Source organism: Aotus nancymaae, unplaced genomic scaffold (assembly GCF_030222135.1).
Source record: "Aotus nancymaae isolate 86718 unplaced genomic scaffold, 86718_ANA_hifiasm-v0.15.2.pri h1tg000006l, whole genome shotgun sequence".
In the NCBI taxonomy this organism is placed as follows: domain Eukaryota; kingdom Metazoa; phylum Chordata; class Mammalia; order Primates; family Aotidae; genus Aotus; species Aotus nancymaae.
The window spans coordinates 17,094,707-17,119,575 of NW_026988417.1; the positions used below are offsets into that span (position 1 = coordinate 17,094,707).

Below are 24,869 nucleotides of genomic sequence, written 5' to 3' on the forward strand. Positions count from 1 at the left end.
TTCTTTAGGTCAAGCATTTCAGGGAACACAAGTTCATCTTTTCAAAGGGAGAAGTCAGCTGTATCACAGATAAACAGCTCTGGAACAAGATTTGGACTTGGGATAGTTAACGTACTTGATGCTGTCAAATTTGAACTCATCTATTTAACTCCAAATTCTGGATGAGGCTTACTTTCTTCTGGAATGGTGTCTTCTAAGTGTTACTGCAGTAAAAATTTACTGACTAGCTATTATGGCTCAGCTCTGTCCTATAGCTTGATGTCTCCACAAATCTATCCAAATATCACGATAGGGTTGTTAAGTGCACAAACCTAGATGGGAGAACCTTCATGAAGGTCACTTATCCATCTCTCAAACCCTCAACCAGTACCTACTTAAAATATTAGTAGTATATAAAAAAAGGGATGGTATCTTCTTTAAGGGTTTTGCAGCTTGGTAAGGAGGCAGGATGAGAAAGTATGCAGAAATTACCAGAATAAAACAGCAGCATGCAATAAATATAGAGTAACTAAGGACTGAGAGATTACAGAAAAGGGAAAGATTAATCCCAGCAGAGTGGGGAGACAAGGGGAAGAAACATTTGATAAAGGTCTTTAGGGATAAGGGATGTTAGTAAGCTGAGGCAGAAGGAAGATCTGTAGAGCTTGAGTTCTGATCCTGAGTCCAATCACTGGCCACCTAAGTGCACACTTCTTAATCTTTCTAAGCTTCAATGAAGATAATGAAAGTCACTACCTTTTACGGATAATGGGATTGTTAAATGAATTTATGTAAAGCACTCGGCATAGAGAAGAGAATGCACATAAAATGCCCAGCATTTTGACTGGACACATAATAAGAACACAATAATTGTGAGTTAATGTTAGCACTATTAACAAAATATAAGACAATCAAAGGTACCTGTGTTTTCACTGGTGATACAATATGGCAGATATGTGTATGATTTGTTTCTGTACTGTACCATATTTGGTTATTCCTGTAATTCTCATAAACAGATATGATGATTTAATTTGTATAGACAGATAATACAGTTGTTTACTTTTGAGTCCCTGGGCTTAAGGGAGACCAAAAGATCTACCCAGGTAAGCACAGTTTGTAAGGATGACCATGAGGTCTAAAATTTGAAAAAATCCTTTTTTTTTGGTTGGCAAACAGTTACGTTTAGATTGCAGTTGCTTTTTTTTTTTAATTTAGCTTTTCTCAAAATTTTCCATACTGATGAATTTAAAGCCTTCGGTAGATTAATTAGAAAGTTAAAAAAATAAAAAGAATTTTATAGACTTTGTCTTTACTTGTGATTATTGTATTTGGAGTAAAAGAACATTATGGTTAAGAATGAGACTTTGAAGACCAAGAGTCTTGGGTTATAAATCTAGATTTGCAATTTGCTACAGCTAATCTTAGGAAAATTATATTTACTTTGTTTTGAAATAAAGGTGATACAAAGATTGGCATTCTGGTGCATAGTGTGTGCTTAATAACTGGAAGTGTTATGACCATTAGAGCAAACCATGGCAGAAAACATCTACAATAAAAATAGTTTTCTAATGAGAAATGAGAGAGCCACCTGAATTTTTAGTTGAATGGAAATGAAGGAAATCATAGTTGGATTAATGGCAGAGAACCAAGAGTCTTCAGAAATTAATGAATACTGCACTGTTTTGAAATTCAGAAATGATCCTTGGCCATGTAGGAACAAAAAAGACTTTCCCTGAATTTCTTAATGAGCTTGTTTATGAAATTAGTGCAACACAAGTGAACTGTCCCTAAAGCAGTATCTTAAATAAGTTATTCAAATACCCAGTAATGATATATGATTCAGCTACCTTTATAAAAAGAATAAAAACAGGAAGTTTTAGTAATGTGAAATTAAAAGCAATTAGCAAGTTGTTGATCTAAAACAATGCCAACAAACTGTAAAAGGTTGCAGAAACTGACATGGTTTATAATGTTCTGAGACCCTGTTTGCATCTGCCTTTTTAAGAACTTACCAATGATCATAATCCTTTCTCTTTTTTTTATATACTATCAATATCAAATTGATTGCATTAATAGTCCCAACTCTTTACTCATCCTTAAACTTACTTTCTTTGCCCCATAATCTTGCAGTGTTTTTCCATTCTGCCTTATCCACGTGATTTGCTCTCGCCAATAGCATCTTAGCAAGTATGATGGAAGCTGAAGCTTGAGAAAAATCGCTTGGGCAAACCTGCTGAGTTAGTGTGAGGGACACGTGGAGCAGAGATAAATGTCCCACCTGATAGTCAGCTAACACCAGGACATATGAGGGAGCCCAGCCAAGATCAGATGAACATCCTAGCCTTATCTGCCAATCACAGACTCATGAATGAAATAAAAAATGCTTACTTATTTTAAGCTAGTAAGTTTTGGGGTAGCTTGTAAATAGCATTATTGTGGCAATAAATAATAAACCATCTCTTTTCAATTGAATCCTCACCATGATGCTTAACAAAGTACAAGGTCTCCCATTCTTTAAAAAACAAATAAAAAACAAGACTTTACTCAATCTTTTTTCTCAAGGTAACGGTCTTATAACTAGAATACTTTAAGGAGTTATCCTATACTTTCTGTCACCATCCTTAGCTCTTCATTCCCTAAGCTATTCCAGTATGGCTTCTGGTGCTTTTACTCCATGAAAATAACACTTACTAAAGCCACGAATGACACTCGCATTGATAATTCCAATGAATTTTAGTTTTTGCCCCCTTGGCAGCATTCAATACTGTTGAGCATTTCTTCTGCTATGGACTTGTGTTTATCCTAAATACATATGTTGAAGCCCTAACCTTGAAAGTGACTGTATTTGGGGACAGGACCTTCAGGAGGTAATTAATGTCCTAAGAGTGAAGCTCTAATCTGATAAGGTTGGTGTTCTTGTAAGAGGAGGAAGAGAAACCAGAGGGTCCACTCTGCCATGTGAGGACACAGAAAGAAGGGGGCTATTGAAGTTCAAGATCAACCTGCTGGACCTTGATCCTGGACTTCCCAGCCTCCAAAACTTTGAGAAAACAATTTTCTGTGGTTAAAGCCATACAATCTCCGTTATTTTGTTGTGGTAGCCCAAGGAGACTAAAGTACTGTCTTTCATGAAACTCATTGCTTTTGGCTTTTGAGACAAAACACACTTTACTCTTGCCTCTTTCATACCAAGTCATCCTACTTTACTTGGATAATAAAGCTTGAATTTCTCAAGGATGAGTCCTAGGCTTTCTTTTCTCCTCTATTCTATACACTCTCTTTAGGGGTCCTCAACCCTACTCACAGTTTTAGTCGTCAGTGATATCCTCGATGTTTCAACTCCATCCACAGCTTATGCATTACTTATTCAGAAAGGATTACCCTGACAACTCAACCTAAAGTAGCTCCCCCTAGAAACTCCTTTCTATCATCCAATTTCATTAACACAATTTATCACTGCTTTATGCTTTCTATTATTGTTTTTCTCTCTTACTAAAATATAGACCGATGAGAATAGAGATCCTTGTTGGCCTTGTTCAGTATTTTATCTGCAGTTTGGCACATAGGAACTGGACAAATATTTGCTGAAAGAATAAATCTGATTTCTACTTCTGGCTATGATGAAGTAATAGAGTAGCAGGGACCAGATCGGTGGCTTACTGCCTGGAGAGTTTTCAGGCTGCATGATAGGGAGAGAACCCCAACAGAACTTGGAAATATTCTTGAGCTGGGGAGAGAGGGACTGGAGTTCACGAAGTCCCAGGTGACTAGAATCTGTGCATCAGAGTATAGGAGAGAGATGGGGGTAGAGGGAGAAAGGAGAGAGTGAGTGAGAGAGAGATCTGCGGAGGATTTTCCTCGGGTCTAAAGATAAATAAATACTGATCAGTGGATAAGTATTTCCCAAGTCTGGAAAAGAATCAATGAAAAGAACCAGGTAATCATTTTCTGAAGGCTATATAGAACTAGATATAATTGACCTTCTGACACATGGAGCATTTAGTAAAGTCCTCAGGTGGGTACTGGATTGCCTCTATAGTGAGGTCAACTTACTTAGCCCTAGAGCAGGGCTCCTTTTTTTTTGAGATGGAGTCTCGCTCTGTCACTCAGGTTGGAGTGCAATGGCACGATCTTGGCTCACTGCAACCTCCGCCTCCTGGGTTCAAGCGATTCTCCTGCCTCAGCCTCCTGAGGAGCTGGGATTACAGGTACGTGCCAGCACACCTGGCTCATTTTTGTATTTTTAGTAGAGACGGGGTTTCACCATGTTGGTCAGGCTGGTCTTGAACTCCTGACCTCATGATCCGCCTACCTTGGCCTCCTAAAGTGCTGGAATTATAGGTGCGAGCCACCGCGCCCAGCCCGAGCAGGGCTTCTTAAACAGCAGCTTCACCGACATTTGGGGCAGGTAATTCTTTGTTGTGGGGGGCTGTGCTGGGTATTATAGAATTTTTAGTAGCATCCTTAGATTTTATCCACTAGATGCCAATAGTACCTTCTCAATGTAACAGTACAAAGTGTCTCTGTCCATGACCAAATATCCTCTATGAGACAAAATCATCCCTAGTTGTGAACTACTGTCTGAGATTAAAGGCTGTTCTGGCTCTGCCCAACAATGCTTAAGACTTGAAATATCAAAATGTTTCTTAATAAGTTAACAGTGTCCCAGAACAAAGCCGAAGAACATATAACATGGCAAAAATTCCAGTGTACAGTAATACAAAATTCACAACATCTGGCATCCCAACAAAAATTACCATGCATGCAAATAAAAGGAAAATATTCATAATGAGGAGAAGAAAATCATTAAAGAATAAAGAAATAACACAGATTATGAAATTAGTACATGAGAATGTTAATGCAGATATTTTAAATACACTTCTTTAGTTTAAGAAGTTGAAGAATGCATAAGCATGACATGGACAAATGTGGTAGATATAAGGAATACTGAATTTGAATTTCTAGAGTTGACATACAATTTATGAAATAAAAAATATCCTAAATGGTATTAATACCAGATTAGACAATGCCAAATAAATTATTAGTGAACTTAAAAACACAGGAAGAGTACTATGCAGAATGAAAATTAAAAAATAAACAGAAATGAATAGAGTATCAGTGACCTGTGGGATAAAATAAACGTGATTTACATTCCAGAAGGAGAGTGGAGAGGGACAGAAGTATATTCAAAGCAATGATGGCTACAAAATGTCCAAATGTGATTAAAAGCATAAACTGACATATTCAAGGAGTTCAACAAACTGCAAGCAGAGAAAACATAAAAGCAACCATGCCAAGCCCTTTGCTAATTAAACTGTTGACAACCAGTGACAAAGAGAAAATCTTAAAAGCATCTGGCGGAAAAAAAGAACATACAAAGGAGCAAATATAAGAATGCCATACCCACCTTCAGAAACAATACAAGCAAGAATGACATTCCTATGGAACCAACAAAGAATGTGAATAGCTAAGACAATTCTAAATCAAAGAACAAAGCTGGAGGCATCACATTACCTGACTTTGAACTATACTACAAGGCTACTGTACTAGTCCATTTACACGCTATTGATAAAGACATACCCAAGACTGGGCAATTTACAAAGAAAAGAGGCTTAATGGAGAACTCACAGTTCCACGTGGCTAGGGAAGCCTCACAATCATGGTGGAAGGTGAAAAGCACACCTCACAGGGTGACAGGCAAGAGAAGAGAGCTTGCACAGGAAAACTCCCCCTTAGAATAACCATCAGATCTGGTGAGATTTACTCACTACCACAAGAACAGCACCAGAAAGACCTGCCTCCATGATTCAATTACCTCCCACCAACTCCCTCCCACAACACATAGAAATTCAAGATGAGATTTGGGTGGGGACACAGCCAAACCACATCATTCTGCCCGGCCTATCCCAAATCTCATATCCTCACATTTCAAAACCAATCATGCCTTCCCAACAGTCTCCCACAGTCTTAACTCATTTCAGCATTAACTCAAAAGTCCACAGTCCAAAGTCTCATCTGAGACAAGGCAAGTCCCTTCCACCTATAAGCCTGTAAAATCCAAAGCAAGTTAGTTACTTCCTAGATACAATGGTGACACAGGCATTGGGTAAATACAGCCATTCCAAATGGGAGACATTGGCCAAAACAAAGTGGCTACAGGCCCCATGCAAATCCAAAATCCAGCAGGGCAGTAAAATCTTAAGGCTTCAAAATGATCTCCTTTGACTACATGTCTCATATCCAGGTCACGTTGATGTAAGAGATGGGTTACCATGGTGGTCTTGGGCAGCTCTGCCCCTGTGGTTTTGCAGGGTATAGCCCCCTGCTGGCTGCTTTCATGGGATGGCGCTGAGTGTCTGAGGCTTTTCCAGGTGCACAGTGCAAGCTGTTGGTGGAGCTACCATTTTGGGGTCTAGAGGACTATGGCCCTCTTCTCATAGCTCCATTAGGCAGTTTCCCAGTAGGGACTCTGTGTGGGGGCTCTAACTCCACATTTCCCTTCTGCACTGCCCCAGCAGATGCTCTCTATGAGGGCCCTGCCCCTGCAGCAATCTTTTGCCTGGGTATCCAGGCATTTCCATACATCTCTGAAATCTAGGCAGAGGTTCTCAAACCTCAATTTTTGAGTTCTGTGCACCTGCAGGCTCAACACCATTTAGAAGCTGCCAAGGCATTGGGACTTCTACCCCCTGAAGCAGCAACAACCTGAGCTGTACCTTGGCCCCTTTTAGCCACAGCTGGAGTGGCTGGGATGCAGGGCACCAAGTCCCTAGACTGTACACAGCACAGGGACCCCATGAAACCACTTTCTCCATTTCCTTCTAGGCCTCTGGGTGTGGATGGAAGGAGCTGCTGTGAAGACCTCTGACATGCCCTGGAGACATTTTCCCCACAGTCTTGGGAATTAACGTGTGGCTCTTCATTACTTATGCAAATTTCTTCAGCCGGCTTGAATTTCTCCTCAGAAAATGGGTTTTTCTATCACATTGTGATAAATTTTTATCACAGTGTGCAAATTTTCTGAACTTTCATGCTCTGCTTCCCTTATAAAACTGAATGCCTTTAACAGCACCCAAGTTACATCTTGAATGCTTTGCTGCTTAGAAATTTCTTCTGCCATATGCTCTAAATCATCTCTCTCAAGTACAAAGTTCCATAAATCTCTAGGGCAGGTCAAAATGCTGCCAGTCTCTTTGCTAAAACATAACAAGAGTCACCTTTGCTCCAGTTCCCAACAAGTTCCTCATCTCTATCTGAGACCACCTCAGCCTAGACCTTATTGTCCCTATCGCTATCAGGCTTTTGGTCAAAGCCATTCACCAAGTCTCTAGGAAGTTCCAAACGTTCCCACATTTTCCTATCTTGTTCTGAGCCCTCCAACTGTTCTAACCTCTACCTGTTACCCAGTTCCAAGGTTGCCTCCACATTTTGAGGTATCTTTTCAGCAGCACCCCACTCTTGGTACCAATTTACTGTATTATTCCATTTTCATGCTGCTGATAAAGACGTAACTGAGACTGAGCAATTTACAAAGGAAAGAGGCTTAATGGAGAACCCAGAGTTCTACATGGCTGGGGAAGCCTCACAATCATGGTGGAAGGTGAAAGGTACATCTGGTGGCAGACAGGAGGAGAGAGCTTGTGCAGGAAAATATGCCCTTATAAACATCAGATTTTGTGAGACTTACTATCACAAGAACAGCATGGTAAAGACCTGCCTCCATGATTCAGTTACCTCCCACTGGGTCCCTCCTACAACACATGGGAATTCAAGATGAGATTTGGGTGGAGACAAAGCCAAACCATATCAGCTACAGTAAGCAAAACAGCATGGTTCTGGTACAAAAGCAGACACATAGACCAATGGAACAGAAGAGAAAGCTGAGAAATAAAGCTGCCATCTACAACCATCTGATCCTTGACAAAGTTGGGAAAAACAAGCAATGAAAAAAGAACTCCCTATTCAGTATACAGTGCTGGGATAACTGGCTAGCCATATACAGAAGATTGAAACTGGATCCCTTCCTTACATCATATACAAAAATCAACTCAAGATGGATTAAAGACTTCAATGTAAAACCTGAAACTATAAAAACCCTGGATGATAACCAATGAAATACCATTTTGGACACAGGCCCTGGCAAAGATGTCATGATAAAGATGCCAAAAGTAACTGCAACAAAAGGTAAAATTGACAAAAGGGGACCTAATTAAACTAAATTATCAATAAACAGACAACTGACAGAATGGGAGAATATTTGTAAACCATGCATCCAGCAAAGGTCTAATATCCAGAGTTTATTAGATGAACTTATAACAATTAACAAGCAAAACCATATCATTCTGCCTTGGCCCCTCCCAAACCTCATATCCCATTAAAAAGTGGGCAAAAGGGACAGGCATGGTGGCTCACGTCTGTAATCCCAGCACTTTGGGAGGCTGAGGTGGGCAGATCACCTGAGGTCAGGCGTTTCAGACAGCCTGGCCAATATCACAAAACCCTGTCTCTACCCTGTCACTATTGTAAAAATACAATAATTAGCCAGGTGTGGTTGTGAGTGCCTGTAATCCCAGCTACTTGGGAGGCTGAGGCAGGAAAATCACTTGAACATGGGAGGTGGAGTTTGCAGTGAGCTGAGATTGTGCCACTGCACTCCAGCCTGGGCGATAGAGTGAGACTCCGTCTCAAAAAAAAAAAAAAGAAAGAAAGAAAGTGGGCAAAGGACACAAACAGACACTTTTCAAAAGAAGATATTTACGCAGCCAACAAGCATATGAAAAAATGCTCAATATCACTAATCATTAGAGAAATGCAAATCAAAACCACAATGAGAGAATGGCTATTAATAAAATACCAGTCAGAATGGCTATTATTAAAAAGTCAAAAAAATAACAGATGTTGGCAAGGTTGTGGAGAAAAGGGAATGCTTATACACTGCTGGTGGAAATGTAAATTAGTTCAGCCATTTTGGAAAACTATCATTCGACCCAGTAATCCCATTACTGGGTATATACTCCAAGAAATATAAATCATTCTACCATAAAAAACACATGCACATTTATCACAACATTATTCACAATAGCAAAGACCTGGAATCAACCTAAATCTCATCAATGGTAGAATGGATAAAGAGAATGTGGTACATATAGACAATGGAATACTATGCAGCCATAAAAAGCAATGGGATCATGTCCTTTGCAGCAACATGGATGGAGCTGGAGCCCATAATCCTAAGCAAACTAATGCAGGAACAGAAACCCAAACACTCATAAGCATTCTCACTTATAAATGGGAGTTAAACATTGAGTACATATAGACACAAAGAAGAAAACAGAAAGTGGGCCTACCTGAAGGTGGAGGGGGGTAGGATGGAGAGGATCGAAAATCTACCTATTGGGTAGTATGCTTATTACCTGGGTGATGAAAAATAATTTATACACCAAATCCCCGTGACAAGCAATTTACCTATGTAACAAACTGTACATGCACTCCTGAACTTAAAATAAAAGTTAAAAAAAAAAATTCTTGGCTACCCATGAAGCACTATATTATTATTTGAAGGTAGAACTCTGATAAGTTAATGATGTATACTATAAACCCTTAGCAACCACTTTTTTCTTTCTTCTTTTTTTTTTTTTAACAGCGTCTTACTCTGTTCTCCAGCCCGGAGTGCCATGGAATGATCTTGGCTCACTGCAACCTTTACCTCCCAGACTCAAGTGATCCTCCTGCTTCAGCTCCCCCAGTAGCTGGAGCCACAGGCACGTGCCACTACACGTGGCTAATTTTTGTAAAGACAGAGTTTCACCATGTTGCCCAGGCTGGTCTTGAACTCCTGGGCTCAAGTGACCTTCCAAAGTGGTGGGATTACAGGCATGAGCCACTGTACCTGGCCAGCAACCACTTTTTAAAAAGCAAATCAGGAGATTAAAAAAATTAATAAAACACACTGTATTGATCCAAAAGAAGGAAGGAAAAGATAAAAAGGGGGGAAACAAATAGTAGGTGGGATAAATAGAAAATAGAAAGATGGCTGATTTAAATCCAACCATATTAATGGTCACATTAAATGTAAGTGGTCTACTGAAAAGGCAGAGATTGTCACACTGGATAAAAACGCAAGCTTTGATTATATATTGTTTAATGTAAGAAATCAACTTTAAACATAAAGACACAAATAGGTTAAAAATAAAAGTATGTGAAAAGATATACTATGAAAATAATAGTGAAAAGCAAGTTGGAACAACTCTAGTATTTATGAGATAAATTATATTTTAGAGTAAGGAATATTTTCAGGATTAAAGAGAAGGTTAAATTCATGATAAAAAAGCCAATTCATAAAAAGTATCTAGCAATTCTAAATGCATATACACCTACTTATAGAGCTTCAAAATACATGAAGCAAAACCTAATAGACCTGAAAGGATAAACAGAAAAATCCACAATCACAGTTGCAGATTTTGATATCCCCCTCTCAAATATAGATAGAACAAGTAGACTGAAATTCACCAAGATGGAAAAAACTTGAACAGCACTATCAACCATCTTGCTTAACTAATATTTATAGAACATTTCACTCAGCAGCAGTAAAATATAAATTATTTTCAAGAACACACAGAACATTTACTTAGATTTGCATAGATTCTGGGCCATATAATATATCTCAATAAATTCAAAAAAACTGAAATCACACACAGTATATTAGAATTAAATTAGAAATCAGTACCAGAAAGACATCTGAAAAATCCCTAAATCTTTGGAAAACGAACGACACATCTCTATGCAGGGTCTTGCCATGTTGCCCAGGCTGGTCTTAAATTCCTGGGCTCAAGTAATCCTCCCGCCTTGGCCTCCCAATGTGTTGGGATTACAGGCGTGAGCCACTGCGCCCAGGCAACATGTCGCTAAATAATCTATGGTCTAAAGAAGAAATCACAAGAGAAATTAGAAAATATTTTTAATTTAATTAAAATGAAAACAGCAGAGCAAAATTTGTGAGATACAGCTGAAGTAGTGTTTAAAGGGAAATTTATAACATTATGTTCATATTAGTAAATAATCTTCCTTCCACCACTGTAATGCTTATACTTCTCAAAATGTAGTTCCTGGACCAGAAGCATAAGCATAAGTATCACTTGGGCCCCACACCATATCTACTCCATCAAACTCTGTGGGTGGATCCAAACAATCACTTTAACAAGCCTTGCTGGGGACTTTGATGCACACTAAAGTTTGTGAACCACAATGGTCTAAGTGTGGTTAGGTGTCTTGCTCTATACCTTTCTTCACCATGCAACTAGGGAAATCTTCTAGAAAGGAAAATCTGATTATATCATATCTTCCCCATCCACTTCCAATTTAAATCTCTGCTCTAAGTGCAGTGGGGAGCCACTGAAAGCAGACAAACTTCTTGGCACGGCTCATAAGAACTTGTAGAGTCTGTTCCTTTACTTCCTTCCCAATCCTCCCTACATCTGACATCATCTCTTTCTTTCTCTCTTGACTAGACACACTGGCCATAACTTACACCTCTAACCTGCCAAGAATCACATACCTCAGCATTTTTTTCACATCCAAATCCTTCTTCCTACCCTACTGGCTCTCTACCACTTGGCCTAGTTAATTCCTGCTCACCCCTCACAGCTTAGCTTAATGGCCTTTTGATCTCTTCCTTCACTTGATAAAATCTCCCCAAAATAAATTCCCATAGCACCACATACTGAGAATGCAGCAGATTTGTGTATTTACTCAATGTCTGCCTTTCTAAATAAACTTGAACCATCAGGGTAGGAACCATAATCTGGTTTTGCCCTCATTATTTTGCATGTGTCTAGCATACTGCCTAGCGTGCAGAAGACAAACACTTTTGAATAAATAAAAAAGAATGTATAGGAAGAGGCTTTTAAAATCTAGCTTTCTATGTCTGCATAACACAGAAACAAAGTAGGAAATAAATGCATTTTCCAGGTTGCCTGGCATTAGGAGAAGGAAAAAGAAGACAAGGTTCAGTTTAAATAAAACAAACACAACCAAGAAAGAAAAAAGTAAGCAAGACAAAATCATTCAGACACCTATCCTTGCCTTATTTGTTTGTAATTAACCTATAGGTGAATTCACTAGGCTAAACGTTATGGTAATCACAGAATGCTCAGCTCTGTGACAAGAAAACTGTTACTGCCCAGAAAAAAATGAGAAGAAAAAATGGTAGTCAGGAGAGCTGAACTAAGAATTTTGAATTCTTAAGAAATAGAGAAGGAAGGAAAAAGGAGAAAGAGAACATTTAGACCTTGAGGCAGGAATTTATTATGGTGTGAAGCACTGAAACCAATCTCTAGCAGGTGGTAGCAGCTGGTTAAAGAAGAAAAGGGTGACCCTTGAACTTACCTGAGATAGAGAAAGCAGGTCTGGAGGCTGCAGGGAGAGAATAAAGATTTACAAAACAGAATACAACTGGTGCTCATGGCTCCCCAGCACCACTCTGCTGGATAAAGACAGATATTGACCCATAAAGATCAAACAAAACAAAACAGCTAACATGTCAAATACATTGTATTGTGTTGAGGGAGGGAGTGGACAAAGGGGAAGAAGTGGATGGGGTGTTGGGGATGAATGAGGTAGAATGATTTTAATATATTTTTTAAAAGCCAACAACTTATTATTAATTTTTTTTTCCAAGCCACACCATATCAAAATTGTAATGATATCAACAGGGTCAGCAAACTTTTTCTGCAAAAGGCCAGGTAGTAAATATTTTAGACTTTGTAGGCTTTATGGTGTCTGTTGCAACTATTCAGTTCGGCCTCTGCAGCACAAAAACAGCAATAGACAATATATGAGTGAATGACCATGGCAGTGTTCCAATAAAACTTTATTTACAAAACAGGCCATAGGCCAGACTTCCAATTTAGAGAACTAAATAGTTCTGTTCTCTACAACCACTAGTATGTTGAATCTGCCAAATTATGTTTCTTACTAATTATGTTGCCAAAGTAAAAACTTGAAATATCTTCTAGATAAATTCTTTGAGTTCCTTTGTGACTTAAACATCTAACACAATGCCTGGTAAATAAAAAGTATCCAATGTTTGTTAAATAACATTGTGAAAGATATGGGGCAATTAGTAAACAGAATATCCTGAAAATTCAGTAATAGTTGAGAAAGCAATGGACTGTAAAATATTCAAGAAAAATTCTATGAAAAAACATCAAGACAAAGATTGTTTAGCTGTTTTACATTTTAACAAAGTATTATGACAAAAGTTAGACTCTTTAAAACCTAAATTCTTCTCTTACTCAATTCCTAAGAAAACTACAGGGGAAAATTCAAATGTAAACAGAACGTATCTTTATTAAAAATTCCTCAGGGGGTTGGGTGTAAAAAAAATCTTATTTCATTAGAATACTTTAACGGAGTCAAGTCTTAATCATTTTACTTAAAGTAATAGAGTTACTTTTATCTTGTGTTCAGTGTTCAACATATGTGTTAAAATGTCATAAGCAAGATCAGAGGAGTATGTGTGGTTAGTCTTGGTTTCCGGTAGTGGAACTTTCACACAGGTTTATAACTGATGGCTGATTTTTAACTAAGTAAAACCAGAATTCTGAATGGGAAAAACATAAATTCAGTTATTTTTGAGGATAGAGGGCAAAACAGAAGAAGCTGACAAACTTTTTTTTTTCGGTCATCTCAGAATTTGATTCAAAGTGTCAACTGAATTCCAAATTCTTATGGGAAAATTTAATGTTTTAGGATGAGTACTATTATTATGGTAGCTTCAAGTTTATATTAGCTTATTTTAGTCTTAAAAGTTTACTCAGAGGTGTCCAGAGTCAGCTTATTTATATTGAGATGTTTATCAATTAGGAAAAGGCATACACTTGCTTTGGGAACTCAAAAGACACTGATATTAAAAAGGTCTATATTATTTTCAACAATCACACTCCATTTTGGGCGATTATCATCTCAAAAATCATCTCCTGCAACTGAGTCTTCACACATCACATTTCCTGCCCTGCACCCCTCGAATCTATAGTGTGTGCTATTATTAGAAAAGATTCTCCAGAACTCTACTTTGATCATATAGCTTCTCATTATCCACAGAAGAGATACATTCTTGGCTGGATCTCTTTGTCCTGTTATCCCCACTTGGTGAAACTGACTATTATTAAATCTAAGGGCTCACCTTTCTTCAGGCTTACTTTCTGGCAGCTGAGATAAAACCAGTTGTTCAATCCTGTATTTTTTGAGATAGCTATTTCAAACCTTGTCCATACTCCCCAGTTACCCAACCCTACATACTACTCTTGGTTACCTCTTGATTCACAGAAAATGGACTCTAATATCTCAGCATTCTGCCCACAAATTACCAATTTGCCTTCCCACATACTGTACCCACTACCCTCTTTCTTTTTTAATTCTTTTTTTTTTTTTAAGAGAAAAGTGACCCTTTAGCTAAGACCAATCTCTCTAGCCATGTCCTAGATCCTATACCCAATAATCTACACAGGAGCTTCACTCTATTTCCATTGGTTGCCATCTAATTTCTGTATCTTCAATCTTTCATTCACTATCAGCTTTTTCCCACTAGTATATAAATGTATCTCTTTTAAACCTATCTTCAACCCCAGCTTAATCTAGCTAACCTTTTTATATTCTCTCCATTCATGGCCAACTATAGTTTTCTGTGCTAATTTTCTTTCTCTTCCTGCATTTAATTCATCTAGCCTTGAATATGACTTGTGGCTCTATTAGGCCACCAAAGCTACTCTTTCCCAACCACTAAGATAAACTCTTGTTGCTATATTCAATGCAACAGTTTCAGGCTTGTCTTAGTTGACTTCTTATAGACAATTTACATTGCCTTCTCCCTTCTTAAAACACATTTCCACTCCCCACACTCTCCAGGCTTTCCTCTTACTTCTCAAGTACTCTCATTAGTTTCCTTTTGTATATATCTTTCCTTTTCCCTAAATTTTTGGGGCTGGCTCTGACTTCCTAGGCTCTTTCAATCTTACAATGAGTAATCTCTTCCACTCTCATGATTTCAGTTATTTGTTGATTCACAAATCCTTAGCTCAGGACTTTTTCTTGGGAAACAGATCCCTATGTTTAGGAAGCATATTGATAACTGCTTCTTAAACATCCTTTCTTGGATATCCCACTAAACACTGCAGATTTCTCGTATCTGAAACTGAACTCCCTAAGAGCATTCTATCTCAGTAGATCTTACTATCATCTACCCAGATGTTCAAGGGGAAACCTGGATGTTTTCCCTTTATTATTCTCATCTTTAAGACATTGATTTTACTTTATAGATCTAAAATCTATTCTTTTCAATTACTGCCACTATTAGGGCTTAAAACATTTTTTGTTTCATTATCTGATACTGACCTTACAATACTGGCTATGCTTCCCTCAGCAGCTTCATGGTTTACCATTTTCCCACTCCTTCTGATCCATGATTCCTATTTTATACCTCAGCTCTGAAAAATTACTCAATATTCCAAATACGCTTGCTGTTTTTAAAAAATTTTTGAGACACCTAGGTTGGAGCACTGTGGCGCAATCATGGCTCACTGAAGCCTTGACCTCCTGGGTTCAAACAAGGTGTGGGCCACCACACTGGCTAATTTTGTTTGTTTGTTTTGCAGAGATGGGGTCCCACTATGTTGCCCAGGCTGCTTGCTGTCTTTTGTCATCCAAATTTTCCATGTCGTTTGCATTGCCTGAAACAACTTCTAATACATCGGCATCCTTCAAGCCTCAGCTTAGACGCAAAAATGTAGGAAACCTTGCCTAATTCCCTAAATCTGAGTTCAAGTTCCTTTAACGTGCTCTTACAATTCATCGCTCTCTCTCTGATCACAGTGGTTATCATCCTTCTACTGAAAATGCCTATCCATTTTTCTAATCTTCATGACATGGTAATTTCCATAAGAGCAACAACCATGACTTTAACCATTCTGTCCCCTTAAAGATAAAAATCCCACTTAAAAAATGAGATACATTCTATTTATTGAGTAAATGATGTAGGTCTTGTTTTCTCCCTTAGATGGAAGGGAACTATTTGAACCTTTCACAAGGCCTAAGAGCATATTGTAGGCATTCATTAAATAATTGTTGAACTAAGACTAGAATAGGATTGCATTTTACTGCCTCCTTTCCATGTGCCCACTTGATATACACAGCAGTACAAATGTGGTGAAGTATAAATTTAAAACTCATAAATTATATCTGGACAGTTCATCTCAAAATGTACAAAAACAAGATATCGGTGACAGAAGCAAAACTTTTCATCAATAGAAATTTCATTATATACATTGCCTTAGAATTTTTTCTAGAAAAGTCAAGTCTCTTAATCTCCAGTCACTAATTTATTCTATGAAGAAGAAAAACACATATAAAACTAATAATGAGTTTTAGCATCATTTCCAAAAAGGCAAAAAGAAGTATGAAATATCAAGAATAATGAGAAAAAATAATACTGTAACATTAAAAATCAGATAAATATAACAAATATTTCTATAAATACAACTCTATAAAAATAATGTCCTTGTTGATTGACTTAAAAAAAGAATGTTAAAAAATAAAGAAGGAAAGTTATCAGTGAAAGATAAATAAAACTGTAAGCAGAACAGGAAATAGTACTAGTAATTTTAAAAATGAGAAAGATCAAAAATAGCTCCTCATATGATACTAAAAATTTTAAAACTGCCCAAAAGGATTTTGAAATTAATTTGAAAAAGTAGTAATTAGGCATCTTCCATCTTATTTTTCTAGGAGGATCTCATATTTAGTGGGGTGAATAATCACATTAAAATAAGCTTGATATTTATTTATTAGGAAGATATGATGATTAAGAAGCTTAAAGGACAAAATACGGTTCTGTTGTAAAATGAATTAATGTATTTACTTCTGGCAAACTGTAACAGCATGAAATGAGGATGATAGAAAGAATTCAAAATGAAGCTTTATATTTTATTCTCCATTCATGACAGTCTTTTAAGAAATATGTATGTATATTTTCAGATGAATTATAATTAAAAAACAAAAACACTATCAGGTTTTTTGCCTCTCTTTTTCCTGACATGGCATTTGATATTTTTAGTTATCCCAAGAACAAGAAACAGAGGTTATTTTTTCAGTTTTGATTCATCTTTTATAGTGGGAGAATCTACTTTGGCCAACCTTTAAAATTTTAATCATTGCATGTTAGATACTTGAAATTTTAATCATTACTTTCTGAAATAGGTTTTAAAGTTATATACTTGAATAACTGAATCTTGGGGGCTGTAAAATCAATAACCTATTAAAAATATGGAATTAACTGCTTTTACTATTTTAATATAAGACCTGATGCTACCTATTTTAGCTTTTAAACAAGTTTTAAAAAGAGTAATAAAAATAAAACCAATACTTCCCCAACCCCCCCAAAAATACCCCTAAAATATATAACGATGTAAGTATATATCTTTAAATTTCCAAATGTAAAATCTCTGTCATGTTATGCAAGTAATCAATACTTCTAAATATCCTATGTTGTTGGAAAAGGCTACATTGGCAACTATAGTGTTCCTATCTTATTTTTACTAGGTTTTAGCAGGGCTGTCCAATCTTTTGACTTCCCTGGGCCTCACTGGAAGAACTGTCTTGGGCCACACATAAAATACACTAGCACTAACAATAGCTGATGAGCTAAGAAGACAAAAACAAAAACAAAAAAAAAATTCAAGCAAATCTCATAATGTTTTAAGAAAGTTTACGAATTTGTGTTGGGCCGCACTCAAAACAGTCTTGGGCTGTATGTGGCCCACGGGCTGTGGGTTGGACAAGCTTGTAGGGTCCCTGAGTCTCCCTGAGGCACCAATCTCAGGTCAGTATAATCGAGTGAAGGACGTAATTATTTGCTAAGGTATTCTGGTTTGTATTTTGAATTTGGCATTACCTTAACAGTAACTTGTATATGGTTCTTTCTCTCTTGCTAGGTTATGGATTATCTGTGAAAAAGAATACTCATCTTTGTATCTGTGGAAAAGAGCTCAATGCCTAATATCAAAAAACTACTCAACAAGTTTGCTGATTTACTTAAAAAAACACTGTGGCTTCAAATAAACAGTCTTAAAGTGAGTTCCAAATGACATAACAACTTAATGGTTGATATGAGATTCATATCCTAAGATAATATGTTGCAGTCTATGAATTTAACAGATAGTCTTTACTTCTTTTAAAACATGGTCTCATAGTTGTTATTGATTTCTCAAGAGAGTAAATATGCATTATAGTCCAGTAATTTTTAGTTACTTGGTTATATTTATCTGTCAAACTGCTTACTGATTTTATTAGATCAAATGCAAAAGAAGATAACATCTACATTGTTAAAATAATATATTTTAAAGATTGTCTCTATGTTTCTACTACATATATTTTTATTTGTATGTAATCTTGGACATATTAAGGGGTGGGGAAGCGCACTGGTACATTTAGCAGCACCTAATTTCATGAGTTTCATACTAGGTGCCAAGAAATTAGGTTGTCCAAATATTTTGGAAACAAATTAAAACTGAATCAGCTGTTCCTTTTCTACCTGTTATACTTTACTCAAGGCACCTACAATGAAACTTTAAAATTAAGTAGAGAAGAACTTACCTAGGGATTTTGAAAAATAGTTTGCCATTTGTCCATTGTTGCAAGACTGTCGTTTATGTCTTTTTGTTGATATTTCTGTGGTCTTCCATGGTGGTCTTTTTCTTTTGTTCAAATTGCTAAGAACTTCAGAACTATCAGGACTCTTGTCAAAGTTAACACATTTGCTTAATTTACTATTGTCAAGATGACCAACAAATTCATCAGCTGAAGGACTATTTGCTTTAGCATTTTCTATTTCTTTAGATTGATTTTTAAAAGAATTTTGCCTAGCAGAATGAGATCTTAAAGTAAAGCGCTTTGATTCTTTCGTATGAGTCTGATGATTATTTCCACTGTCAGTAGATTCAGGAGAGTAAATGATTGTATTTAGCTTAAAAGTATTTCTGTGTTCAAGACAGTTGAGCTTCCTCAAAAATATTCTACAGTCTTTTAAGGTTTTTGACCTCCAATTATTAGGACACACATTTTCTAGTTTTGGTCCCTTTTCAAAGTCTTTTTGGCTGCAATCTGTTCCATTCTCTTTTGCTTCTGACTTAAATTTATTCTCGAAACTAGTATGTATTTTGAAGTCAGGCATTGTCACCCTTTGCTCCAAGTCACCCCTGATCTCAGGTGGCAGAACACACTGGTTATCTACTATGCTTTTTCCTTGGAGTGGGATGTCAGCATTTGTTTCTCCCTCAGTCTTATTTAAAAATTGGTTCTGGCAGAAAAATCTTAAGTTTCTCCTTTTAGAGTTCCAGTCAACTGTCCCATGGTTGTGCAGCTTTCCCTCTCTTTTCCACCTTTCATGATGCAGCCTCTTAAACTCAGTCCTTTTTAATCTAGCTATTGCTAAATTACTTTTCACATTTAAGAGTGGAGAGTTAGCCACTTTATGCAGTATATGCAACTTCTCTGCTGATTTTGAAGGAGAAGAGAGCGCAAACTTTTTAAAGTGCTTTCTGAAGGGGCTGGCATTAAAGTCAGAATATTTGGTCCCTAATTTGATTCCCCTGGTATTTATTACTTCCAAAGGGTTCCGGGCATTTGCTTTTCTAACTAGTGAAAGAGACTGTGTTTCTGTTGTTTGCATAAACCAAGTACAGAGTTCATTCAAATCATACTTTTTCTGAAAAAGCATTTTTACAGGTGAAACTTCAAGTTGTAAAAGACAAGTTTCCAAAGGGCTTGCTACTTTGAAGTGATCATTTTCAATGTGTTCTCTTTTTTTATGAACACAATTTTCAGCTTCATCTCCACTCACTTGTACCCAAGCATTTGTTATTTGCTCAAATCTATTGTTTAATTCCTCTAATAAGGAATCATTTGAAGCAGAAGTAGCCCACCACCTGAGCAAAGGGTTTGATGAAATTATAGGGTCCAAGGATACTTCAGAAATGGGTACTAATTTGTTATCTTCTAAACACTTTTTTGCATTCCGCGAATGTCTGTTTCTTGAGGTATCTTTGTAAGCTATTTTCATCCTTGACTGCCTATGTTTTTCCTTCTGAATTTTATTTTTCTGCAAATGCAGTTTATATGATTTATGGAGCAGAGCACTTCTATAAATAAGTGAGCTAGAAGATGCTAATGAATGTAAGAAATGCAGAGATGGTTTTCTATCTCTAATAGAATGTCTCAAAGGTACAGTAGCAATCATACTTTTTGATCCATTCCTAAATATATCAGCTTCAGTGTGCCTTATTTTGTCCATTTTAGTGCACTGTTGGTCACACTTTTCATCAGGCAGATTTTTTCCTAACATACTATCCTGTTCCAAAGGAGGCAAGCAGCTGCTGATACTTACTTCTCTTTCCTGAGGTGAAGTTCTACTAATAGTCACAGATATGCCAGAGATTTTCACTTTTGCTGGTCTACCAGGCTTCCTACTTATTGCCAAAGGCTTCTGATTTGGTCGAATAACGTTCTTGGAAGGCTGAGGTATCACAGATTTGTTCTTGATGGGTCTCACGTATTCAAAGCCAGACCCCAAGATCTCACTTTCAGTAGTCAAGCTTGCTACAGCACTTATTCTTTCACCCAAGTCAATTTCGTGTTCACTAATATTTCTGAGACTATTATGTTCAGTTGGAAAATCACCAGCATTATTGTTTAAAGACATAATGTTGCTTACGTTTACACTTCTTTCAGAAACATGCCTTTTAGTTCTTCTTGACCTTCCATAAATGACAGTTACCGTAATACTCTTTTTATAAATACCTTCTTTTACTTCTGATATGAGAGATTCTGGGCTTTTCCTTCCAGCACTAAAGGACTCATTTTGGCAACTAGTGATGTCTGTTTGATCAATTTTAGGCTTTGGTGGTCTTCCAATTGGTCGCTTAATCTGTTTCACAACTTGGGGTCCTATTTTTTTTGGTCGACCTGGTTTTCTTTTAAAAGATGAATCAACAGCACTGCTTGAATTGTCCTTCGGGTCTTCTTGTGGCTTATCACTATTTATATCACCTATAAACATTGTAGAGGATCCTACGGTTTCTTTTGCATGATTGAATTTGTTTAGTTCTCTTTGAAGAGTATCAGTATCATAATGATTAGAGTGATAATTTTCAGAGTTTGCATTTGAGATAGCCTCATTTGTTTCTGTTTTTCCTTCAATTACATGATGGGTTGTATGTTTTTCAGAAGGAAGAAGAACATTTGATTGGGAAGTACCAACTGAAGTTAAAGTATATTTGACTCCTTCACTACTTTTAACCTCAGATAAAAACATGAGTTTGATAGGACTAGAATAGTTGGAAAAAGATGAACTTTCAACACCTTCATATTTTGCTTGTATATTTTCAACACTGGAAATCAAGCTACCCAAATCTAAAACAGATGATTTTTTCAGATTTTCAAGTCTTTTGTTATTCAAATCCATTGCAGGCATACAGTGATTACTGATAATATTGTTGGATGCTACCACAGATTTTGATAAGCTCTGTTCTTTGCATGTCACTCTATTCAGAGTAAGTGTCATATTTCTGTCAGCATTTTGGCCTTTACCATCAATTTCTATCAACTTCCTGGATGCTTTATATCCTTCTGATAATGGCTGATTATTCCAGGATTTTTGGGCTATATTTATTGTATCTTCCAAACGCTCCACAACAACTTGTAAATTAGAATTCATTGCAATTTTGTTTAGGTCTATATTATGTGAGCTTTCAATGTGAATATTTTTCACTGGGTCTTTTTTTGTTGTGGATTTGGATACTTTTTTGGCTTTAGGGGTTTTTTTAAAAACATAATTATTTGTTACATATATAGAATACCACCCTGGCGGCACAATATTTCGTTTAGTTCTGCTCAAAAGTCCAGAAACATTATTTCTCAAAAGAGCATGAGTATTTCCTAATTTTGGATTTTGCTTATGGTTTTGCAAAAAATTTTTTCCATCTGCAGATTTCTCCTGTGGCTTTCTTATGCTCATTTTCTCAGTGGAAGTTGTTTTAAAGCTTTCTGAAAATGCATTAAAAGATAAGTTAGTTTCTAAACTATGAAGAGGTAGTTGCAGTGACTGTAATGCATAATTTGGTGAAAATGATGTTTCAGCATGATTTTTATCTTGAAGGTTTTTAGAATTTTGTAAAGAAGGCCCTTGGTCATAACAGAATTCTCCTTTGTCTAATGCAGATGTCTCATCATTGTGCATCAATTTCCTTGAACTTTTTTCGGTGTATTTTCTTCTTGTAAAATTTTCATCAAGACTAGCAAGTTCTCTTTTTATCTGTAAAGACTGCCTTCTAAACATGGGTGAATCAGAGGAGTTGCGCATTGCAAATAAAGCTTCTTGACGCTTTCGAAATCTTGTCTGAATAATTTTATTTTCTACCTTTTTATCATGTTGACTCAATAATTCCATAAAACTGTAATCACTAGCTTTTGCATTATGCAAGAGAGATGTTATGAAATCTCCCAATTTTAAATCATTATATGTATTACAATCACTGCTAGATAATTTCACAAGGCTTGTCATATCCGTGGTTTCTATTGATTTTAGTTTCTCATTAATGCGATCCATTAAATCTTGAAAAATTACAGCAGTTTCACCTTTTTCATGATTTATAGTAGAATTATTGCTGTCATTTGAGAGTAAAGAATAAGAGTTAATGGATTTTTTAGTTTTAAGTATTTTATCTTCATGATCACTCTTAGTGTTGCTTATTTCTGCTGGTGTGAGAGATGGAGGCTGGTTAACGTTTGCTTCAAGTTTGTTATTTTCTAAGGATGAAATCTCTGAGATGGCATCTTTCAATTTTTCAAATCCTTCAGTTTCTACAGGCGATAATGGTGGGGGTGAGGGACTTCGAGATCTACAGGAATCTTTAAGAGTGACTGAAAGATCACATACTTCCTTTGACAAAAGAGGACTACGAAAAGCTGATTTTGTAGAGTGATTGTTTGGTAACAGTCCAGAACAGCACCTGTGAGAATTATAACTGTCTGCAATTCCTCTATTCACTACTGTCTTAATGTGTTCAACACTTACAGTTTGGCAAGATAAACAATGTAAATCTTTAATACAGACTGGCAGAGGCTCTAAACCAGGGCTTTGTTTTTCGTTTTGTAAACACCCTCTTTCTGCCAGCCTATATTCACAACTACAGAATAGACCATATAAATCATCTTCGATTAAGGGCTTTTGAGATTCTGAAGACACAACACATGATGTATTACAACAGCAAAGAGAAGCAGCGTTCTGCTCTTGGACTAGAAATTTCAACATAGCCAAAACTTGTTGCTGGTGATGTATGCACAAAGATTCCAAAACTTTGCTTAATGCTGATTTTCTTTTTTCCATTTTAGTAGCTTCCTCTGATTTTGCATCAACAGTTGAACTAAAAATAAAAATCAAACAAAAAATGAATTGCAGCAAAAATACCACTATAAGGAGTTACAACTTTAACAGAGTTTGAAAAAAGATATTTAGGTATTGCTGGACTCCTGACTCCTAGAAAGCTGCAATAATGGCATTTTGATCATTGTTTAGCAAAATAGATTATGAAGCACTGATGATAATTTATTTCCTATGACAAAGTATAAGTTAAAGCAAAGTCCTATTTTTGCAATATAACAGCTGATGATTATACATATGATTACATTTATGTATTAATAATGTCTAATGTTTTGAATGTATTAAGAATATTTAATGGAAAGTGCTTCAGAAGGAGTTAAAATTTTTATAAAGTAGTCATTTTATAAGTTATTCTGATACATAATTATCCGTCTACATTAGTGCAAATAAGGAAAATAAAATGTAGGAGTATAATCTTTATTTAAAATAGATATTTTTTTCAAGACAGTGAAAATAATTAATGAAAGAGAGCTTTCCATAATCACAAGAAAATTAAGGGATTTAGATTTCATGTAAACAGAATGTCTTTCCTAAGATTAAGCTGCAGGCGTTAGCTATTTAAAAATGAAATCTATTTTTAATTGATGTTAAATACTAAAGTAATTTCATAAAAACTAAAGGCATTACTTACCTAATTATTAAGTTTCAAATGCTGGAAAATGGCCCACTGCAGAAACTAACATACATCTAACTTTAACTAAGAACCGGGATTGCTTATCAACCAATACAGAAGTCTACAAATTTTTTTTGATTCCAATACCAGCAGCAGGAAGAATAAAATATATTTAAAGAGTTCTGTTTCAGAAAAGTATCTATTTTGATTAAACATATCACCAAACTCTGTACATGAAAATTGCCTTTCTTTTATGGTTTGTTTCATTTGTTGTTGTTACTAGTTTCTGATTTCTAGAAATTTTATTTAAGGTTGGAATAATGCTGATTATGAACTACTACTGAACAATGTATTTTTGTTTAAATACAGAATTATTATGCTAATCTATATTAAAAATTGTAACAGGTTTACTTTAAAACAGGAAATGGAATATTTTTATTTTGCTGCCTAAAACTGGTAGAGACTGTTTCACAGATAAATATGTAATATTTCACTTATATTTTATAAAATTATGTTATTTAAGTAGCAAAAATAAAGCAAATTTTAAACATCTGATCAAAATTTTCTGGAAAAAAAGATGACTTTACTAGATTTAATCAATGTTTCACAAAAACTAGTGATTTGACATAAAGAAGCTATCAAAGTGAGAAGAGATGTGAAATTACAATAAAACTTTTAAAGTCCACTGCTGCCTCTAGACATAAGAAGATAGGACATGACCCCAGTATCCTTTCCTTTAAAAAAATTTTTTTTTAATAAATGTTGTCCTGGTTGCGAGTACAAATGATG

The 24,869-nt window shown here is 36.2% G+C and overlaps 1 protein-coding gene across 7 annotated transcripts in view; it reads right to left on the reverse strand.

The window, feature by feature from the left end:
- The window catches only part of LCORL (ligand dependent nuclear receptor corepressor like), a 200,321-nt gene that overhangs the window by 10,617 nt on the left and 164,835 nt on the right, over positions 1-24,869 (reverse strand). For 3 of the 7 annotated variants that reach the window (XM_012472351.3, XM_012472353.3, XM_012472354.3), the window contains 2 exons: positions 18,625-23,450; positions 12,364-12,390 (listed from right to left, as the gene is read on the reverse strand). The exons of 2 other annotated variants lie outside the window; for them this stretch is intronic. In XM_012472351.3, coding sequence (XP_012327774.2) covers positions 12,364-12,390; positions 18,625-23,450 — 4,853 coding nt within the window. The remainder of the gene's footprint in view (positions 1-12,363; positions 12,391-18,624; positions 23,451-24,869) is intronic. 2 more of the 7 variants (XM_012472358.2, XM_012472352.3) reach the window with 2 other exon arrangements.